A 23551-nucleotide genomic window follows, 5' to 3' on the forward strand; every position below is an offset into this window, starting at 1 on the left:
TTTGTCGTAGGTAGGAGAGGAGGGAAGGAAGTTCTGCTTCTGGAGCTCAGGGGAGCTCTGGGCTTGGGGGGGGGGGGGGGGAGGGGAGCCCCTCACGATAGTAATGCTGAGGGGCTCACCCCCGGTCTTCCGTGGTTCCGGTGAAGCTGGCTTCTTTGTTCCCAGAACACGTTGCTGTAGAGTTTGGTGTTTGTCACAGTGACTGGACTGAAACTTGCGAGGCCTGGCCATGCATGCTCAGTCTGTAGGACTAGCATTTGGAAGTTGGGCACCCTATGTGTCAGTCTTGGTAATACAAAAATGCTTGCACCACCCCCCCCCCCCCGCCCTTCCCCGCCCCCTGCCCCCCAAGGCTTGTCTGCACCGCCAGAGCTGGTGCGTGGGGTCAAGGAGAACGGAAACATTTGCAACTGGGGTTGGGCCATAAGCACCTGATGCGGGGGTGGGTATTCTACCCGGGCCCACCTTTCATGGCAGTGATCTTGAGGCAGAAAGCAGAGGAAGGTGGTGAAAGTAGGAAGACTCCAGGCTTCCCACCAAACTTGTTAGCAAGTAAGCTCGTGATACTAGCTGCCTTACTGAGTATTTTCATGAGTCATCAAGGTGTTTATTTTGTTTTTAATCTTTAAAACTGGTTGTGTGCTCAGATCCCTGGAGGGGACTGAGGTTACATCAATGAGGGAAGCAGAGAGAGAAGAGTAGTGCCTACTGAGCTATAAAGTTTGTGTGTGAAGGGAGCTGCCAGGAGCTGGTTGTTGTCACATAAAAATGTGGGCCCAGAGTTGATGGATCTTTGACTTTTTTTCCTAGTTAAGCTACTAGTCTCTGTTATAAATGTAGCACTTAAAAAATTGTGAATAGGGGTGCCTGAATAGCTCAGTGAGTTAAGCCTCTGCTTTCTGCTCAGGTCATGATCTCTGGGTCCTGGGATCGAGCCCTGCATCAGGCTCTCTGCTCCGCTGGAAGCCTGCTTCCCCCTTCTCTCTGCCTACTTGTGATCTGTCAAATAAAATCTTAAAAAAAAAAAAAATTGTGAACAGTGTAAGGATCAAAGGTAACATGTCTCTGAAGACAAGAGTCAAGCTGAGGGCTAGTTTGGGATCTCAGTCTTAAAAATCTTCTTTTGAGATTTTCCCCCCGTTTTGCAAATGACGAGGTCAGGCTCAGAAATCAAGTTACAGGGATGTCAAGGGATAAAACCCAAGTATGAACCTAGGTCTTTCTGGTGCCATATTTCAAAGTGTGAAACTGTGTGCATTCTGGTAAGTCATAGGGGTCAAGGAGTTCTTGTTGGTGTACATTGTATAAGAAATGCAGTGCTTGGGGTGCCTGGGTGGCTCAGTGGGTTTAAAGCCTTTGTCTTGGGCTCAGGTCATGTTCTCAGGGTCCTGGTATCGGCCCCACGTCGGGCTCTCTGCTCGGCGGGGATCTGCTTCCCCTTCTCTCTCTGCCTGCCTCTCTGCCTACTTGTGATCTCTCTCTCTGTCAAAATAAATAAAATTTAAGAAGAAAAAAAAATGCAGTGCTTTATAGCCCGGTCCATTTGCAGGCACAGTAAACCTTCCCTGCGTTGGAGGGAATCTCTGGTTGTTGTGGAAGTCACTGTGGGTCTTCTGAGCATTAGTGCAGCAGTGATGATGTCAGGAGGAATGTGCTGTGTCTATCATTCCACGATGTGTGTCAGAGCAGTTAGCTGATCCTGAGAGAGCCAGAGGTCTGGAGAAATCAGGCTCCTCCCACTGTGGGGGTGACCCTCCCAACCCTCTGCACAACAGACTTTCCTTTTTCAGGACAGTTAAAACTTCAATAAATTTCTTCTTCTGAGATAGGCAGATTTGAAATTATGTAATTGTTTTAAGACCTCTAAAAGTAGAATGTGGCTTATTAAATCTCACCTTTTCTCTCTTAGCTAAAATTCCCATAATCATACCTCTTAGATTTCCAGGAAGAATTAATAAGGGTTTTAGCAGTATGTGCTAAGATCTTCTGGAATAAGCTTCCAGGACATAAAATAGCCCTGTGTTAGGAATGAGAGACTGGGTTTTCATTCTGGGTGAAAGAAACTTGAACTCACAGCAGTGTACACAGCCGTACTTGCAGATGTAAAAGGATATGTACCTTTATTTCTGTGTTTTATTCCCAAAAGATTTAAAGCATAAAGCAGTAAAGACCATATTCAGAGCCTTTGCCAAAGGGATTTTTCTGCAAAAATGCAGACTCCAATACCAGATAACTTTTTTTTTTTTTTTTTAATGCCTGGGTTTTTGGAAAGATGGAAACTTTAGAATGTTACCTGGTTTCCACCTGCTTCTCTAGCAAATGTTTTTAGTTCAGGCACTCAGCTATGAGTTAAGTGTTTGTGAATTTGGGGGTAGGGAAGAAGGGTGAGGTGACTGAAGTAGCTCTCTGCTGTTATTTTAATGTTTTTGTGGTAGGGAGTACCTGTGTAGACTTTCTTATTCATTGGTTTCAGGTACCTTGACTAAATGACCATTCCCTAAAATATATTATGTGTTTGTTTAAAATGGAAATTAATGGCTTAAAGTTTGGGACAGGAATGTACACCAAACCTGGATATTAATGTGTAGACTGTTGTCTTCAGTAGCTAGTGTTGAAGTCAGTAAAAGAATCACAGGATCAAATAGCAAATTATTTTCTTTCCTATGGAAGAGCTGTGCTAATCCCATCCTGTCCTGCAAATCTGTTTTCCTAGGCAGTATCTAACCTGTACTCACTCTGGGGAGAACTTGCCAGAAAGCCTGCAGACAGAGGGTAAGGGGTAGAAAGGGGGTTAGACCCAAAGTTTGGAAAAGAGGAGGTTATAAGACTTTTTGCTTCTATCTGTTGTTTGGTTTAAAGCCAAGAAGCATTGATTGTACCCTTTCACTATTCTTACGTCTTTTGGACACCGCTGACCCTGCTCATTGGCTCCCCACATTACTGCTTTGGAAATGCTCATTGTTTTCTTTCCTGCCTTTGCTGCTGCCTGTTTCGGTCACACCTGCTCATGAGAGTTCATCCCCTTCTGTAAGAGTAGATTCCAAGTGCTAGAAGTTTTTATGTGTAAGATAGGAACCCCAAAACAAGACATACCTCAATTATAGTAAACCGGCTGAAAGGATGGAATGAAAAGTTACATCACGTGTGTGATATTTTGCATTTTTCATGGGAAAATCATCTGACTTTCCATAAAGTCAGTATCCAAACTTCAGTGTTAAATTTGGATTATAAACATAAATTTCACAGAGTTTTGTTATTGGAATTCAAAAAGTTTCCTGTCAAGAATTATTTTGCTGCTTTAATGTGTAATATGAGTGTTTTTAAATAACACAGGCCTGAGGTGAAAATTCCTGATTAAATGGGGTTGAGCATTGTGTGCAGGAGTGCAGAAGAACACTGAGGCATGGATAACCTTTGATTTACACTTTGTTTTTAGGATTCATATATAGTTGGAGCACCCTTCAGATTACCGTGAGTTAACACTTTTGTTTTTTTTTTTTTTTTAAGATTTATTTATTTATTTATTTGACAGAGAGAAATCGCAAGTAGACGGAGAGGCAGGCAGGCAGAGAGAGAGGAAGGGAAGCAGGCTCCCTGCTGGGACTCGATCCCAGGACCCTGACACCATGACCCGAGCCGAAGGCAGCGGCTTAACCCACTGAGCCACCCAGGCACCGAACACTTTTGATTGTTAAGGCATTTTGTGATGACTTGCCTTGAGGTAATGCAGAATCCTCAGAGGACAGGTTTGTGTTCGAAAAATGGGTCACAGTTGCACCTAGCTGTTGATTCTGGGAGTAACTTAGCTATAATAGCGTTACTGGTTTCTTTACTCTTGGTCAGTATTGTGCAGATATAGGTACCATCCCGACAGGTTTAGCATCTTGGCCCAAAGTCTTCTGGATAAAAGTATGGGAGTAGCTCTCTGTTGGAGGAAAGCAGTTACCTTGAAGGGCTGGTTGGATGTTTTTGTCTTTTGACAGAACGCTTAATCTCTTACTACGTTAACACCTGTGCTCTGTGCGTTCTGGCTCTGATGCCATCTGTCTCCTGAGTCTGTCCTTTCTCTTGAGACATTTTTTTTAAGCTGTAATTTTGGAATTGTTGTGAAGCTCAGAAGATATTAGAGACCTGTCTCCCAGATATAACTCAGAGTTAACAAACACAGATTCTAATGTCTATTTTCTCAGATAAGAGGACTAAGCTTAACATGAGAAGTGATTGTTCTAAATTAATACAGCGAGTGGATGATAGAGCCAGCACTGGAACACAGGTCTCTTGATTTCCAGCCTGGTATTTCTAGAATTCATGCACCTCGTCCTTTGCTCTGTTGGTCTCTGATTATTTCCTTCTACTTAAAATTTCCACCTGTCTTGTGAGACTCTATAGCTCCCTCCTCCTCCTGTCTGATAGGTCTTTCTTGTCTTGGCACTTACAGGCTTCCTCCCCCCGAATGCCACATTCCCTGTGGTTCATTCTGTTGGCTCTTCATTCCTCTTGTACAGAGGGGCCTGTGTATTCCTGCTGCACTAGCCCCTCTTTCTGGGACCAAGTTTTAGGTTGCCCTGCTTGTTCTCAGAACCCGTCGGTCTGATTGGCCTATTGAAGGAGTTCTATCTGTTGGAGGCATATTAAACCCAGCAGGTTTAAAAACAGAACCAATTTCTTCTCTCTACTCATCTCCTGAGGCTAATCTAATTCTATCCCCTCCACCCAATTAGTCTATTTTTTTCCAACTAGACTAGTGTTCTCTTGGGGGAAAGAACTGTGTTTGGGGTGTTTTGGTTTTCATTTTTTTATTTTTTCAGTCACTGGAGGCCCCTGTACAGAATTCTGGAAGCTAGATGAACGCATATTTGTAGCTTTTCTTTGGAAACCTCTTTGCAATTTCTGTAACTATGGTGTTGATGTACTCTGTCTCTCTTGGCTCCTGCATCCTTTCATAGCTGCTGCTTTCTACTGCTGCTGCTAGGTCAGGTCTCCCTTGGAGGAGTGTTTTCAGTCTGCTCTTTCTCCCTTCTTCCTTAGTTCTTGCCTATTCACACCCATTACTCTGTGTGGAGCTCTATCCCACTAGTCATTCTGTTTTTCCCCAGACCTATCCTTCTCACCCTTGGTCCTTGGATGGGTGTGTCTTCCAAGCTCATCCCTCTGTATCCCTGACCTCCAGGAATGACTACTGAGGTCCTGCTTAAGTCCAGGAGGTTCTGTTTTTGTTTCTTTGCCCAACATGGGTCTCGAACTCATGATGGTGAGATTAGGACCTGAGCTGAGATCAAGAGTTGGATTCTCAATTGACTGAGCCACACAGGTGCCTGTTAGTTTAGGAGTTTTCAAATGAAACTCAAACTTGCCTTGGATTTTGGACTTCACAAAGCTGAATTTAGTGCTGCTGGTCAGGAGGTTATATCTGTTCTTCCATCATGCCACTTTTCCTGCGCATGTTACCCTGAGTTTGGGGAGGTCTCTCATTGCCAAGGTTTCCATATGTTTCACATGAAACAGAACAGTTTTTCCCTGCCCTTGTGAGAGCCTCCCATACAGCTTCAGAGTTGCCACGGAGCAGTTCCCTGGCCTGCTCAGTCTCCTCTCCTCCTCTCCATTTCTCATGCTATCTTGAAGGGGAGGAAGAGGAGATGTGCTGTCTGATATCCTGATTTGAGTCCTTGTGCTCTGTTAACTGGTTGATTTTTGAACAAGATTTTCAGTTTCTATAAGCATATCTTTTCCTTTGCAATGGGAGACTAATACAGCCTTATACACTCTGGGTCCTGCACAGTTGGGTCATCTAGGTCCTGTTCTTTCACCAACTGGACTTGGCTCCGATTACATTCCCAATCTCTGGCTATTGCGGGAGTGGCTTATCCCCTATTCAGGGAGCAATTTTGTGCATTGGAGTCCATCTTTCTCACACTCTCAGGACCTTTTGGTGCATTGTTGCTGCCACACCTTCCACCTCTGTCTGTAAACACGATCATGTCTCTCGCACGTTGAGACCGCATCTTCGTACAGCACTCCCCTCGAGCAGCCAGCCTCACCGGCTTTGCTTAGCTCTTTCCCATTAAGCTTTTCTACTGAGTAGCTCCCTCCTCATCTTGACTGGCCCACCCTTTGTTCATCTCTTAAAGCCTTGAGATGGGACATCAGAGCTCCTCTCCCTTCTCACGTGTGCATTTCTGAGTGTCTTTTCCAAGTTCACTATGCCCTTAGAAACATTTCTTCAGTCTTTCAGGGTGGTCGGATTTCTGCCTGGATGTTCCTGTAAGATCTTCAAAAAGTGCCAGTTTGATCACCTGCTCCATAAGGCAGAGGTTCTCAGACATTTTCCTCTCAGCACTCCGTTACTGAGGACCTCAAGAGCTTTTGTGTATGTGGATCGTATCTATTGATACTTGCCCGTTAGAAATTAAAACTGGAAAAATAAATTAATCTTAAAGTTACAAATCCATTACATATTAACACAATTAGATTTTTGAAAACCAAGGAAAATGGGAAGAGTGAGCATTCTTTACATTTTTGCAAATCTCTCCAGTATCAGATTTATTAGAAGATAGCTGGATTTTCCAGTCTGTTTCTATATTTAATTTGTTGCCATATGTTGTTTTGGTTGAAATAGATGAAGAAAATTTGACCTCACACAGATAATGTAGTTGGAAAGGGGGGGAGGACTCTTTGGGTAGCCTTTTCATTTTATTGTGGGTATTCCTCTTGGATACTACACCAAAACTCTGCAAGTTTTAACTTCCTCAAGGTCAGTTGCAACATGGAATCTGAAGCCAGATGGGTGTACTGTTCTTAACTTTGTTACATTAAAGCATATTGATCCTCCTATACTTTGGCTAGCTCATTCACCCATGTCTGATTTTGTAACCCTATACTTCAGTCGTTTGACAAATACTGGTTCACTGTTATGCAATATTGCATAGTTAAATGTATTACATATTCACATATACACACTATGCTGAGACATCACCAGTTTCACAGAAAAGTCTTAAAGTATTGAGGAAGGGTGTAGGTGAAAATTTCCCAGAGTTCTGTTTTTTCCTTCAAAGCTCAAACTTTAATCATTGGCAACAAGTACAGACCATTAGTATTTTATTTGAAGTGTCTAGCTTGCTTTGTTTTCAAGAGAATGCTTGCCAAATACCCAAAGTTTGATAACCATAGTAGGTCGGCTCTTTCAAGTAAAAAAGAGGTTTCATTAAATAAATAAATAAATAAATAAATAAACAAACCCAATTCTTTCTGAAACTCAGTCACATAAACCCGTGGCCTTGAAACAACTACTATATTTCAATATGCAGCAGATGGGCTTCATGCTTGCTTCCCATTTGTCTCACAGAATATTGAAGGCCCGTACTCAAGGTTCAAAACTTAATAAATAGTTATTTTTTAAAGATTTTATTTATTTATTTGACAGAGGGATCACAAGCAGGCAGAGAGGCAGGCACAGAGAGAGGAGGAAGCAGGCTCCCTGCTGAGCAGAGAGCCCGATGCGGGACTCGATCCCAGGACCCTGAGATCATGACCTGAGCCGAAGGCAGCGGCTTAACCCACTGAGCCACCCAGGCACCCAATAAATACATTTTTAATGCTTTCTCAAGGACCTTGGTCAGAGAACCTGGCTGTTTCTGTGATTGAAGAGCACGGAGAGTACCGTAACTGCTTACTACAGTTTATTGGCATTGCCTTGCCTTGATTCCTGCTAAGATGCCAATTTTACCCACTGCAATTATTTTTGTACCATTATTGCAAATGTCAGCTTAATGAGAAAAGAAATTGGTATCTTAAAATTATGAAAGTAGTTTCGGCTTTGTCGATCCTTGGAAGGGTCTTGGGACCTCTGTGGGTCCAAAAGTCCTCCCTTGGAGAACTACCACTGCACAGTGAAGGTCAGGATCCCTGGTGGTAGCACACAAAGCCCATCATGATCTGGCTTCAGTTTAATGGCTGGATTTAATCCCTACTGGTCTCCTCTTTGACCTTTTTTAAAATAGAGAGAGAGGGTTGCCTGGGTGGCAAGGTGGGTTAAGCGTCTGCCTTTGGCTCGGATTATGATCTCAGGGTCTAGGGATCGAGTCCTGCATCAGGCTCGCTGCTCCTTGGGAGTCAGCTTCCGCCCCCACCCTGCTCATGCATTTGCTTGGTCTCTTTCAAATAAATAAATAAATCTTTAAAAAATATTTAAAAATTGAGAATGTCTGTATAGTATATAGTAAAAGGCACTAATTTTAAGTGTATAACATAGTCTATTTTACATGTTTGTATTATTTTTAAACACCTAAGTAACGGCCACACTGATGAAGATACCGAACATTTACAGTACTCATTAAGGTTCCCTTGTGCACTTTCCCGCTTGGTATCTCTGTGCCCTGCCCTCCGCCCCCACCCCCCTGCCAGGATTAACTCCTGCTCTGACTTGTGTTGTCCTCAATTGCTTTTGCCTATTTTTGAACTTAAAATGAAGTTCTGTAGCATGTACTCTTCCTGAGTCTGACCTTTTCCCCCCCACTTAATTTAGTATCTGAGATTTCAACAAGTTGCCATGAAGTTCAAGTTTATTGCTGTTTTCCCAGAACCAGTAGAGACTTACTACACCTAAACTGTGCAGTGTGATGGATGCTGAACACCTGCTTGCTTCCTGGGGTCTGGGATTTGGGCATATTCCAGGCAGAGGCTGTCTGTGTGACCACCCCTCAATAAAAACCCGGGGAGCTAAGTCTCCAGCAAGCTTCCCTGATTGGCAAAAACTTCTGTGTGTCGTCCCAGCTTATTGCTGGGGGAGCTAAGCAGTTAAGCTTATGTTGTTTGAATCCTTTGGAAGAGGATCCTGGAAAGTTTGTACTTGGGGGTGCCTGGGTGGCTCAGTTGGTTGAGTGACTACCTTCAGCTCAGGTCATGATCCTGGAGTCTGAAGATTGAGTCCTGCATCGGGCTCCCTGCTCAGCGGGGAGTCTGCTTCTCCCTCTGACCTTCCCCCCTCTTATGTTCTCTCTCTCTCAAATAAATAAAATCTTAAAAAAAGGTTTTACCTGATTTCTCCCACACTTTGTCCCATATACCTTTTCCCTTTGCTGGTTTTCCTCCGTATCTTCTGGTTGTGATAAATGTGCTCAGTACAACTGTATGCTGAGTCCTGTGATTCTTCTAGTGAATCATCAAACCTAGTGAGGGTGGTCTTGGGGACCACTAACACAATGGGCATTAGTTTTTGCTTCTCTTCAGAGTTTGAGTATAACTAAAACTGCTGTGACTGTTCTTGTACGTGCCTTTTTACAGTCCATCTTTGCCCTTGCATTAACGAACCTGAGTGCAATGCTGGGTCATAGGATGGTGTCCCTTGCACTTAAAATTCTAGCATTAGTGTATTTCTAGTTGCCTAAAAGCATCACTGTTTCATAACTCCTTGCCTTTTGTACATGTTGTTCTTTTTACCTAGAATGCCCTCCCCACTCCTATGACTGTTTGGTAAAACCTTTTTATCTTCTCACCTTCCTACTATTCTTGTTATTTCTCTATATATTTATTGCTGGACTTAGCGTACAGCACATGTTTGCTTACGTGCTTGTGTTCCCATTAGACTCACTCTTTGGTGCACAGATTATCTTATTTATCCTGTCTCCAGAATGGCTCCTGGCATATGATGCAAATACAGTCCGTAAATGTAATTATAACCTCTGGGTCTACAATCACCAGGTTATGTTGTTTATGAATTCTTTGTTTGTTGTTCATGTGAATTGTCTCTGGTCCAAGGGGTTGAAAACCCCAGTTCCTGAAATGACTGAGTTGCTTAGAGAAGAAAGTGGAAGGTCAGATCTGACAGAAGAGATGGACTTGGTGACTGAGTATTGATTTTGATCTTAACATTGAAGAAAGGAGTCACTGCTGGTGTTGGAGGTTGGGTCGAGGTGGTAGAACATACTTGTGAAAGTGGTGTGAAATGGGTCTGCCTCTCCTGGGCTGTCTGTGTTGAGTCCCTGCCAACGCTGCAGGTATGCAGAGTGCTGCTTAGATCAAGGTCCTGCTTAGATCAAGACCTTAACCATTTATCAAACACAGAACTAACAGCCCATCTAGCTAACAGTTTGACAGGTAAGTGGGACAAGAGCTATGGTTGCAGTGACCATGTGTTCTGGATATTCTTGAGCAGTCATGGTATTAAATATCCCTTAATGTTCTCAGAAACCTGTCTTGGAAATTGTAGTATTTCCTTTTCCAGAGAGAGAGAGTGAGTGAGTGTGTGTGTGTGTGTGTCGCATTGGCTGTATCCTGTAGAAAATGAAAACTAACCAGAAAAGAGCAATCAATGAGAAGGGGGTTCCTGAATTCAGAGAGTGGAGAATGGTTAAGGATCAGATCTCCAAAGATACCAAGTAAGATAAACCTGAAATATTGGTTGGGTTTGGCAATTACGAAGTCATTAGTTTAGCAGCAGTTCTTTAGTGTTTGTGTGTGTGTGTGTGTGTATGTGGGAGGAGGTCATACTAGCCGGATATTGTGGGTTAAGAGGACAAGCAGAAGGTTAAAAAAGTAAGTATAGCGTATTTTCTAGAAGGTTGGTAGTAGAGCAAGAGAAAGGAGGCAGTGGTATGGGAGGAATTTTAAGTCAACAAGGTGTGTTGGTGTTTTTAGGATGAGAGAGCCTTGGGCATACTTACAGACTGATGGGAAGGAAGCAGTGGAGAAGAAAGTGGAAGGTCAGATCATGAAGGCAAAGAAAGAAGGAGTGCTATCTTGAGTCTTGTATCTGGTGATGGATTCACTTTTCTTTCTCCAAGTAAGGACCTGCAGCCATTTCTCCTTTGTTCCTGGTGACCCTCCCTGTCCAGCCCTGTTCTGCCACTTCCTTTTCTTAGTTTACTGTGTTCTGTATCCACTCTGTATGTTCTCTGTCGTTTCTCATGCTTAGAGAAATTCTGATTTCTCATTCTCTAGATTAAAAGTCCGAGTTGTCAGGCCATCCAGATACCTTATTTAGTTCTTTCTTGTGTATGTAGCATTTTGTACTTAATCTCCACTTACCTAACTAGACTTTTTTCTCCTGCTTGACTAATTCTCCTTAGGCCAAGGATTATGTTTTATTTACCTGTAATCTCAACATCTAACCTAACAGGTTTTTAATATTTATGAAATATTAGATTGAACTGTGTGAAACTGCCATTTTGTTGGTTGCAAAAGGTAGAATGTTGACAGTTTTGTATGGACCAACTCAATAAATTTTAAGTTCTTACAGTGTTGCACAGAAGACCTGAGGTGGAAGTTCAGTTAAGGATGGTCAAGGGGTGCCGGGGTGGCTCAGTAGGTTAAAGCCTCTGCCTTCAACTCAGGTCATGATCCCAGGGTCCTGGGATCCAGCCCCGCATTGGGCTCTCTGCTTAGCGGGGAGCCTGCTGCCTCCTCTCTCTGCCTGCCTCTCTGCCTACTTGTGATCTCTGTCAAACAAATAAATAAAATCTTAAAAAAAAAAAAAAGAATGGTCAAGTAAGAGTCAAGGAGAAAAATCTAGAGAAGCTTTTTTTTTAAAAAAAAAAAAAAAAAGATTTTATTTATTTATTTATTTTAAAGATTTTGTTTATTTACTTGACAGAGATCACAAGTTGGCAGAGAGGCAGGCAGGCGAGGGGGGTGTGGAACAGGCTCCCCGCTGTGCAGAATCAAGACCTGAGCTGAAGGCAAAGGTTTAACCCACTAAGCCACCCAGGTGCCCCACAGAGAAGCATTTCTTAACTGTAGAGTCTGTAAAGTTCAAGCAGAAACTGACTTTGAATGACCAGGTGACAAAGCACACATGGGAATTTGGCTAGATGATTTACATTTTTCCCTAAAGAAAACATATCCATTCCTCAGGTGAAACTGTAGCATTTCTTAGTCTTTTGTCTGAATGATAATTTTCTAAGTGGGTATTCATATAAGGTCTGTTCAAAGTTGTAGTTAAGGGGCACTTGGGTGGCTCAGTGGGTTAAGCCTCTGCCTTCGGCTCAGGTCATGATCTCAGGGTCCTGGGATTGAGCCCCGCATCAGGCTCTCTGCTCAGCGGGGAGCCTGCTTTCTCCTCTCTCTCTGCCTCTACCTATGATCTCTCTCTCTCTGTCAAAAAAAAAAAAAAGTTGTAGTTAAATAGTATTTCCAATATCATGAGTATAAATGCTGTAGAGGTTTTGCTCAGCTTTATTACTGTAAAAATAAAGGCAAATTGCCAAAGTAAATCTCTGAACCAGTTCTTTTGGGGCATCTAAGTTTATTGTTTTCTGTTGATGTGTCATGTCTTTTTTTTTTTTTTTTTTCTTTTTGTAATCTCTACACCCAGGGTGGGACTTGAACTCACAACCCCAAGATCAAGAGGCAAATGCTTAACTGATTGAGACAGCCAGATTCTCTTCTGTTGGTGTGTTTTAATTGAAAAAATCTAAATGTTCAAGATTAATGCTTTCATCAGAAAAACTTTTTAGTGTGAACATCATTTTGCTGGAGGCTTAGTATTTTCCAGTGTATGGACTCCAGGTTAAAACTTCCATCTGGAAGAATAAACTGTGTGTCATTCAGACAGTCTTCCCCATAAGTCTCTCAACTGGCTTTTCCATGAAGCCATGGTAAATGATTAGCAGGAATAGTCTTGAGGGGGTCTTTGATATAGGTACTGTGTTTTTTATTAATGGCAAACTGAGTTATAATCAACATAGAGGTTGTAGCGTTGGAATTTATTTATGACCATTAAGTATCCACAGACCTAAAAAATGGCCATGCTGGATTTTATGGTCTCCAAAGGCAAGGCCAAGGTTTTCGAATTAAGCAATTCTAGCATACAAATAAGTATGAAATTTGGGGTCTTAATCTTTAAGTAGAAAACCTAGTGAGGTGGTATGGGTTCAGATTTTTAAAGCGTTATGAGTGATCGTTTCAAACCACAGGTGCAGAAAAAGTTTCAAACCACAGGTGCAGTTAAAAGTACTAACCCAGTGAGGGGCACCTGGGCCACTCAGTGGGTTAAAGCCTCTGCCTTTGGCTCAGGTCATGATCCCAGGGTCCTGGGATCGAGCCCCACATAGGGCTCTCTGCTCAGCAGGGAGCCTGCTTCCTCCTCTCTCTCTCTGCCTGCCTCTCTGTCTACTTGTGATGACTGTCAAATAAATAAATAAAACTTAAAAAAAGGGGGCGGGTGGTGCCTGGGTGGCTCAGTGGGTTAAGCCTCTGCCTTCGGCTTGGGTCATGATTTCAGGGTCCTGGGATTGAGCCCCGCATCGGGCTCTCTGCTCAGCAGGGAACCTGCTCTCCTTCTCTCTCTCTGCCTGCTTCTCTGCCTACTTGTGATTTCTCTCTCTCTATCAAATAAATAAAAATCTTAAAAAAATAAGTGCTAACCAAGTGAATGGGCTTCTTGGTGAACTTGACTGGGATGAGCCTAGCCGTGTACTTTACGGATTCCTCATTACTACAAAGTCTGCAAAGTAGATGGTACTCTGTTCTATACCCAAGGCTACCAAGGCTCCTAGAAGACACTTAAGTGTTAGTATTTGTACTCCAAAGCCTGTGTTCATTCTGCTTTGTGAAACAGTGATTCAGTTTTGGGGAAGATTCTTCCCTTGTGGAAAAGGGGAATGCTTTTTTCTGACGGTTTTCTCCTTCCCTCTCCCAGCTGAGAATTACTGCTGTAGGAGACCAGTGTGTCCTGATGGGATTGCCAACTTTTACCTATTGAGGAGAACATTGAGATCTGCTCTACAATAGCTTGTATTATAGCAGAGATTCCTCATGAACTGTTCTTTCTGACAGTAAGGAGGTACAGCTGGTTTTGTCTCAACACCATTTTTAGCCAGTGACAGTAAGAATTACTAGCATCGCCAAGTAATTTGCTCTTTTGATCCGTGGTTCTCAATAGTATTATGATTTGCATTTCAAGTCTCTGATCCTCTTAAAGCCTCCTTTCCTGTCCATTGTGAAAGACCAAATAAAGGTTTAAAAAAAAGGACAGTCCTGCAAATGATCTCACTTTGAGGCAAAATATGCCAAAAATAACCATGAAAAGTATCAGACAACAGTAGTATAACTAAGGGAAGGGGGTCTTTTTCTTTATGGTAAAACATTGGTATGAGCTCAGACCTACGCATCAGTTAAGATAGAGTATACAAAGGAATAGGTGTGGATGAAAGGTCTGTGTTTTGAAAATGAGAAACTGAATTCTTTTAGCTGGAGAGTTTGAAGGATCACTAAATTGTGTTGTTAGGGACATGTTTTAGGCAGTTCAATTTGTATCCTGTCTTTAGTCCTTTTAATTAAAATTTCTAAGTAAAAGGATTAAGAAAATTAAGCATGGAAGGGCCTGCGGTCTTCAAAAGAATAGTTGGCTTTGTCCTCAGTACGTTTTTTCCTTTCAATAGCAAATGGTCTTTTCTTCAGGTATCCTTGTGCTGGCCTCTGACCCCTTGGAGTAATAGTGATGATACTGCTGTTCAGCGTGTATTCATGTGCCGGGGTACTGTGCCAAGCATGTTATGTGTATTCACATAAATATAAAATCTAAAAGCCACATGAAGCCGTAGTATGCCTTTTATTCCTGTTGCACCCCTAAGCAAAGTGGTAGGTCTGCTTTCCCTCAGTCATTGCTAGCTTTGCTTTTCCTGGCCCCCGCCCTCCCCCACCTTCCAAATTGGTTTTTTAAGGCAAACCATTGGTACTTAACTGATGTGATCAAGCAGTTTGGGATACTAATCAAACATTCCATTTCCTTTTGGTGTCCCTGAGCGGGAGTGGGGTAGGGAGGCACTCCGGACGGCATTTGCTGGGGTTTGAAGTTCCGGTCTATGTTCCAGATGGGATTTGGAGCGGGGAAGCTTTGGCCAAGTGCATTTCTAAACTGGGTCTCTTCAGGCTGCTTGAGATGGTAAGATTCTTAGACTTTGCCCTTCTCCTGGGGAAGTGGGTTTCTCCCGGAGGGCCTCTGGGCCCGTGTCTTCCCCAGACGACTGTGGCTTCCCTCCCTGGTTCCTCCTGTTCTCTTTCATGGTTGCTCAAGGTCTCCTGAGACGCAAATACAATGTTTACCTCCTTGCCAGGATCTGGGAATCCACAGATTAAGAGCACATCCGTACTGGTGAATTAAAATCAGATTAGTATTTGTGTATTAAGACGGGCCTCTTAAAATTTGGAAACGTCTGATGTAGGAAATAATTCTAACTCCTTAACCTAGCATGAAGCCTTCTTTCCAGTTCTCGCTCTTGTATACCCATGGTTTGCCACACTGGACAACTTTCGATAATGCCCCTCTGTCCTCTTTGTGCTTCAGACCTTCTTCCTACCTTTTCTTTCAGGCCCGCCCTTGGCTGAGCGGACAGTGAGCTCTGAGCGCCCTTGGCTGAGAGGACAGTGTTTGACCACAGCAAACTGTAGCTAGTGTGGTGGCTGCTGACAGCATGATCAGATCTTTGTTCCCCTTCTAGACTTCAGAAATCGTTGGCTGAACGAGTCTAATCTGCCTACACTTTGGTTGCTCACTGTACATAGCAGACAGTTGGTTAATGTTGATTAGGCAGCAAATGAGTGAAGTTTGTAGCCCTAAGACCTGCAGATTGATGGTGAATGCTTGCATCTTACCCTTTGTGATGTTGCCTTAGTGAGGCTGAGAATCATCTTCGAAATCTACAGTTGTGAAAGGGGCCTTGTGTGTGTGGCTCTCCAGAGGGCGTGGGAAAACAACCTTGCAGGACTGTGTGTTCTGTTCCTCCTGACAGCTTGCAGAGGATACCAGTCTTTTAAAGAGATTGAGAATGCTGTGGGACTCAAGTTTGACCCTTTAAGGCCATCCTGCAAAGTTGATAAAATTCTTAGGTACTTCTGGTTATTCTCATGCGTACCTGAATTGTAATAGGCTATACATAGAGACACCCAGCTTTTTAAAAGTTTGGTTTTGGGGGCACCTGGGTGGCTCAGTGGGTTAAAGCCTCTGCCTTCGGCTCAGGTCATGATCCTGGGGTCCGGCTATCAAGCCCCGCATCGGGCTCTCTGCTCAGCAGGGAGCCTGTTTCCTTTCCTCTCTCTCTGCCTCTCTGCCTCCCTGTGATTTCTGTCTGTCAAAATAAATAAAATCTTAAAAAAAAAAAAAAAGTTTGGTTTTGAAGTGACCAGCGATAAGATTCTAGGTGCTAGTTGCCTTACTTGGTGTGAGTTTTGTTTCTTTTCCTTGAGGTAATTGGGAATTGTGGAGCAGATGAGTCAGACTTCCCTTAGAAATGACACTGTCAGCCAGTATGTCCTTGCTAACTGTGTCAGGCTTCAGATATCCTGAGTGAGAGAGTGAAGAATGGTCCCAGATTTCTGTCTGGGATACCTGGTGGATGCTGGTGTTGTCTACTGAGCTAGAGAATAATACCAAGGGAATCGCTCTGATTGCGGCAGGGGGTGTTGGATTGTCTATCTGCATTGCAAGTTCAGGGTCTTAAATGAGTTCTGTACTTCTAGTGACTATGTTCAGTTGTACCACTGGAACAATTCCTTTGGGTGGTGCTTGTACTGCTCTTGGTGCTTTTACCATGTCTTCTCCTGTGCCTTTAGGTATGGAAATAGCAGCCAGCGTATGCCAGGCACCATGTTAAGTGCTTTATTACATCTTGTCAAAAGGGTGGTAGGAAAAAAAGGTGGTAGGTACTCTTCCTGTTTCACAAATGGGGAAACTGAGGCAAAGAGGTTAAGCAACTGAAAATAAAGGGCAGAACCAAACTTGTTAAACAGCTATGTAGAGCTATAATCCACATTACCATAAAATTCAGTGATTTTTTTTTTTTTAAGTATAGTTAACAGTTTTGTGGTCATCACCATAATCTAATTTTAGAATGTTTTCAGAATCTCAGAAAGGAGCCTTGAACCCTTTAGCCACCATTTCTAAAACTTCTTCTCTTTTCACCCCTAGATGAAGGCAACTCCTCTAGATTAGATTTGTCTATTTTGGACATTTCCTATAAATGGGCTCATAATAGGGGGTCTTTTGTGACTGGCTTCTTTCACTTAGCATCAAGTGCTTGAGGTTTATCCATGGGAAGCACGTTTCAGTGCTTCATTTTTTAAAAAAAGAGTTATGTATTTAAGAGAGAAAACATACAATGAGGAGGGGCTGAGGGAGAGGAAGACAATCACAGGGAGCCTGATGCAGGCAGGGCTGGATCCCAGGACCCTGATGAGATGACGACCTGAGCCGAAACCAGGTCAGATGCTCAACTGACTGAGCCACCCAGGTGCCCAAGTGCTTCATTTTTTAGATTTCTTTATGTTTTATTTATTTATTTATTTATTTGACAGAGACAGTGAGAGAGGGAATACAAGCAAGGGAAGTGGGAGAGGGAGAAGCAGGTTTTAGGCTGAGCAGGGAGCTGGGATGTGGGACTTGATCCCAGGACCCTGGGACCATGACCTGAGCAGAAGGCAGATGCTTAACAACTGAGCCACCCAGAGGTGCCCCTCATTTTTTAAATTTCAAGATAATATTCTGTTATATAGATCTACCTCCAGAATTTTCTGGTTCTATAGTTGCTGCTGCCACACCATATTAATTCCTATACAAGTCTCATTAGATTAGAAGGTTCTTGGGGGGTAGTATCTTGTATTTTTCTGTGTTTTTCTTATTCCCTCTTCTAGTCCTCTCAGGAAACCTTGCTCATTATTGGATTCATTAAGTGTTTTAATATATAGGCAAAAAATTCAAGTCCTTGTTACTTTATCTAACTCATTGTTGGCTTGGGAGAAAGTGGGGGGCTTATTTACCATAAAGGAGTATAGAAAAAAAATAAGTGTCTTTTTTTTTTTGTCTAGGATGAAAACCTAAATATCTTTTTCCTGTGTCTAGGAAGAAGAAGCTGGGCGGATAAAAGATTGCTGGGACAACCAGGAAGCACCCGCGCTCTCCACTTGTAGCAATGCCAATATCTTTCGAAGGATAAATGCCATATTGGATAATTCTCTGGATTTCAATAGAGTCTGCACTACACCCGTAAACCGAGGAATTCATGATCATTTACCAGGTGACTTAGATTTGAAACCTTTAGTGTATGTTTTTGTACATACACTATGTATGTATGTAAACCTGTTTCTCAGTGGCTTTCTTGTGAAGCCTATGAAGAATGACCTTGAATGGTAATACTGGCCCCTTTTTGTAGCTTACTTTGTGAATTGGGTTCCCCTCTGGATGAAGACTGCCTTTGATTTATGATGCACAGATCTCTTTTATGACACATAAAAAGACTGGATAAAAAGGGGTAGGTCAAATATAGCAGGACTACCTATGTAGAGGATTATAATGTGAGTCATGGATCTAATTACAGGTTTTCTGGTAGTCACATTTAAGAAGGTTTTTTTTTTAAGAGGGATATTAACATTTTATCTGAACTAACATATGTAAAATAAGCTAATATCTAGTTAATATAAAAATTACTAGTGAGATACCATATTCTCTTCTTAGTGTCTTTCACATTTTCAGTGTGGCTCTGTTGAAACTAGCTATGTTTCTGGTGCTTGGTAGCCATGTGACTAGTGGCTGCTGTGGTGGACAGTGAATCTCTTAAATATTTTAATTACTTTTAACTGTGAAAGCAGGTCAACAGGCATTTAGTTCTGATGAATTGTGGGCTATCCCATGGGCTAGTGGAGGGGAGACAGTAGCATACCCGAAGACGGCACTTCACAAGAAGGCTTGGAAGTCCTAAAAGGTGTCATTTCATAATCTTCTGTGGACGTTGCAGAATGCTGTAAGAATGTTGAAGGAATGTTTCTTGTTTGAATTAGTTTAATTGAAAATGAACATGTTTTTAATTTTTTAAATGTGCCTTGAAGAAATTTGGCAGTAGTGGGGTTTGCAGAAAAAGTACTAGTAATTGCTGGTTTTTTTCATCATATATCCTTTGATTTAAATCCTAACTTGACAGTGGAAATAATTCCCTTAAAGATGCAGGTGTATGTGAACATGAAGTAGCTAAATGTCTGAAGGAGAGATTTCATGACAAACAAGACTGACTTGTGGTAACTGTAAAAATTTTTTTTTTTTTTATTAAATTGTTCTAACTGGAGGGCAAATGGGAGAAGGGCACAGTGGGAACTAAGAATGCTAGTTGGTCTTATCTCTTCTAACTTCCAAGAAAGTACAAGTTTATTATTCTGTTTGTTGGTATATGTCATGTGCTAATGACCCTTATTGTCCTTTAGCTTATGCAAGCTAAAAACTCAGAAAATCTGCTTGATTCAACATACGTGTTCTGTTTTTCTTTGAGAAAATTGTATGAATTTTATTCCAGTATGAATGACAGCCAACAATGGCTTAAATCTCACTGAGTTACCTCAGACATGCTGGGAACTTAGGCACACCTCAGGGAAATTGTGGTTTGGGTTCCAGACCACTGCAGCAAGGTGGATTTTGCAGTGAAGCGAGCCAAAGGAATTTTTTGGTTTCCCAGCAATGGAAGTTATGCTTACATCATATTGTAGTCTGTTAAGTGTGCAATAGCATTATGTCTGAAAAATAGTATATACTGTAATTGAAAAATACTTTATTGCTAAAAAATATTTTAGCAATACTTTAATAAAAATATTTAGCAATACTTAGCAAAATACTTTATTGCTAAAAAATATTAACCATCATAAAGTCCTAGTTTTTTCACTGGTGGAGGGTCTTGTGTTGATGTCACTGCCTGCTGACTTTTGAGGGTGGTGGTTGCTTAAGGTGGGGTGGCTGTGGCAGTTTGTTAAAATAAGACAACAATGAAGTTTGCTGCATCATTCGACCCTTTCAGGAATGAGTTCTCCCTAACGCCCAATGGGGCCTGATAGTACTTTGCCAACAGTAGAACTTCTTTTAAAATTGGAGTCGATGCCATGTTACTGATGAGAAAACCAAATCTCCTCTGGGTTAGAGGACTTGTGCGGGGGTACCTAGCTAGTCAGTAAGGGCCTAATTTCAGAGGCACACCAAAGTCTGCTGTAACAGTGCATGTTGTTTAGCATCAGGGCACTTCCTCATGCTGGGCTCCCACAGACAGCATCTTTAGGTGTCCGCACGTGTGTACCCAGCTTTGACTTCTGTGTCTGGGCTGGTCTTGGGCTCCAGAAGAAGCTGTGATACTGCAGGTCAGATTTCCACTGCACCCGGGGCTTACTCCATAGAGCCCTGGCCTTTGCACCTGGATCATGCTGCCCTGGCCTTGGGATGTCTTGTTTGGCTGTTGGGCGAAGAAGACATCATTATTTCATTCTGAGACATTCACAGGTTCCAGGGATGAAGACATGGACATCTTTGAGAGACCTCATTCAGCTAGAACATTAAGCAATGATCAGCTCAACCTTGGACCTGTAGTTCAGGTCCATCCCTGCAAAATCTGGCTTGAGAGTCCACATCTCTTACTGTACACTTGGTCCCACTGCCACAATTGACCGAATTCATCAGAAATTCAACACAAATAGGGAATGCCTACCTCGTGCCAGTCACTGTTGTTAGGCTCCAGGGATTCCTGACTTGATATGGCATCCTCAGAACCTCCTCTCCCATCATGGATGGGAAACAGAAGGAAAAAACAAACTAAGTGGAGAAATAAGTAAAATAATTGACAGTTTTAGTAAGTGCTATGAAGTAATAACATTTTGAGTGACCTAGGTAGGAACTCTCTGAGGAGGTGTGTTTAAAATGGAGTCCTAAAGGGAGAGAAAGTGCTGGATCATGTAAAGAGTGTGAGGAAAACATTCCAGACAGAAAAGGTTGGACTAAGGCTTTTGAAGGAGCTTGGCATGTTTGAGGCACTGAAGGAAGAGTAGGGAAGGGAGTGGGAGGGCCAGAGTGGGCAGGTACTGTGGGCTGGGCAAAGACCCTGGGTGTTCTTGTGAGAGTTGTCAGCGGTTGGTAGCCAGTGATATGAAAGAAATATTTGTCCTCTGAACTCTGATTTCCCATTTCTCCAGCAAAAAGGTGGAGGACAAAATGGAAGCCACACCTCTGAGCGGGCTGCCTTCCCATGGTGGAGAAAACGAGTGTTGACTCATCGTTTTCTTTTGTGCTTGGGAAAGATTCCTGGCATTGCTCCTGGGTTTGCCACTGCAGCTTCTTTACAACTCAGCCTCAAAGATCACTTTTTTGCTTTAAAAATCATCATGTTCTTTGACTCACTATGTCCAGATCTGAGAATGTCTCCGAAGGAGTAATAATGAAGACAAATAAGGATTTATGTAGAAGGATATTTAGAGCATCATTATGATGGTGAAGATTTTGGAAAGAAAAAAAAGAAAAAAAACCCAAGTGTCTCCTAAGAGGAAAATATATTTTTGTGTATTTATGTGATGGAGTATTATGTAGTTATTAGAATAATACCTTTTGAAAATAATGGCTTTCTGTGTGTTCAGTTACATAAAAATTTTTGTAATATAACATGAAATTAAGATAGAATACTAATACATACATAGACACATTCTCAATTTTGAGACATAAAATTAATATAATAATATAAATATTTACAATGGGAAAAACTGGGAGTCCCTTCTCTCAAACCCTGCCTCCGCCTTATTAGCAACTAAGTATATGTAATATTCTCAATCCTTTGTTGTTTTTGCAACAATCTTCACAGCCTCTTCACTGGGAGTCAGTCCCATCTCAAGCATCTTTGCTCACCCACAAGACGCAACTCCTCATTGTTAAAGTTTGGTCACAAAATCACAGCAGTTCAGTCCCATCTTCAGGCTCCACTTCTAGTTCTAGTTCTCTTGCTCTTTCTACCACATTTGCAGTGACTTCTCTCCATGGGAATCATGACCCCCTCAGAGTCATCAGTGAGGTTTGGAATCAGCTTCTTCCAAAGTTCTGTTCATGTTGATATTCTGAATTCTTCCCATGAATCGAATGTTCTTAAGGGCATCCAGAATGGCGAATCCTTTTCAGAGGGTTTTCAGTTTACTCTGTCCAGATGCACCAGAGGAATTACTATCTATGGCAGCTATAGTCTTACAAAATGTGTTTTGTAAATAGTAAGACTTGAAATTACTTCTAGATGCATGGGCTACAGAATGGATGTGTATCAGCAGGTGTGCAAACCACAGCACTCTCCTTGTACATCTCCATCAGAGCTCGTGGGGGACCAGGTGCATGGTCAATGAGCAGTAACGTTTTGACGGGAATCTTCTGAGCAGTAGGCCTCAACAGCCAGCTTGAAATATTTATTACACCATGTTGTAAACATATGTACTGTCCAGGCTTTGTTGTTCTGTGGGGAGAGCACAGGCAGAGTGGGTTTAGTGTTAATTCTGCAGGTGCCTAGGATTTTCAGCGAGCACAGGCTTCAGCTTAAAGTCAGCAGCTGCATGAGCCCCTGACAAGACAGCCAGCCAGTCGTTTGAAGCTTTGAAGCCAGGCCCTGCCCTTCTCTCTCTTGCTGTGAACGTCCTAGATGGCATCTTCCTCTGCGAGAAGGCTATTTTGTCCACACTGCAAAGCCTTATTAGCATATTGATTGAAATATTGTAAGAATTACCACCATGTGACTCAGAGACAAGAAGTGAGCAAATGCTGTTGGAAAAATGACACCGATAGGCTTGCTAAGATGGGGTTGCCATAAATCTTCAATTTATAAAAAATGCAGTATCTGTAAAATGCAGTAACACAAGATATGCCTGTATTGCCTTTTTCCATGTATTATATTTACAGGGTCTTCATATTGATACTTTTAAGTCAGATCAGTGCATTTTAATCACTGTATAATAGTAATATTTTACATAAATATAATATTTACCTGATCCTCTATTGGTAAATGATTTTTGCTATTGTAAACAGTGTTTTGGTGAGCATCCTCGTATTACCTGTCTCTTGTGCATTCCTGAGCACTTCCTGAGCCTGCGCACCTAGAAGTGAATTGCAGAGTGATTGGGTATATACTGTCTTCAAATTTAAGTTGCTAAATTCTTTCTCAAAGTGAATTAATCAGTTTACAGTCCTGCCAGGATTTCATGAGAGTTTTTTCCTACATCTTTGTAGACCCTCATTGTTGTCATAATCCAAAATTTCAGTCAGTCTTAGGTGTAGAGCCTACTTAATTTTGTTTCTGTCTATATTGTGAAATATTTTCTACAGTTAAAGAATACAGGTAGCATATATGATCTGGCATCACCCAGGAAAGATCTCTAGACCTCAGCCTCAGGGTTCTTCCTTTATCCTGGGCTGTTTCTTGAGATTCCATTGTATATAATTAAAAATCACTGGCTTAGATGAAGTCATGTAGGAAATGCTGTTCAGCTACATAGCTGAACTGTTAAGTGGAATATTCTCTGCCTAGAAAATTGAATATTCAAAAATTGAATATTCTCTGCCTAGAAAAATCCTTCTCTTTCTAAAGTGTGGTTTGGTTCTCACCTCTGAGAACTTCTCACATTCCTTTGCTTCTGTTAGATGTAACGAGATCATTCTTGGCTATTTCAAATTGTTCATTGATCCCACTGTGTGGTGTTCTAAATGTAAACGTACACAGTCTCAAAACAGGGAAGATAAGGTATAGTTTTGAAGAAGCGTACTCAGTTTGCCTGTTTCATAATAAACCTGCACGAA

The 23551-nt window shown here is 42.1% G+C and overlaps 1 protein-coding gene across 8 annotated transcripts in view; it reads left to right on the forward strand.

Moving 5' to 3' along the window:
- The window catches only part of CPEB1 (cytoplasmic polyadenylation element binding protein 1), a 96496-nt gene that overhangs the window by 1902 nt on the left and 71043 nt on the right, over positions 1-23551 (forward strand). For all 8 annotated transcript variants that reach the window (XM_045067194.1, XM_004763673.3, XM_013062026.2 and 5 more), the window contains exon 2: positions 17831-18005. In XM_045067194.1, the coding sequence (XP_044923129.1) occupies positions 17831-18005 (175 nt within the window). The remainder of the gene's footprint in view (positions 1-17830; positions 18006-23551) is intronic.

Source organism: Mustela putorius, unplaced genomic scaffold (genome assembly GCF_011764305.1).
Source record: "Mustela putorius furo isolate JIRA1106 unplaced genomic scaffold, ASM1176430v1.1 tig00003875_pilon_pilon_pilon, whole genome shotgun sequence".
Taxonomy (NCBI): Eukaryota; Metazoa; Chordata; class Mammalia; order Carnivora; family Mustelidae; genus Mustela; species Mustela putorius.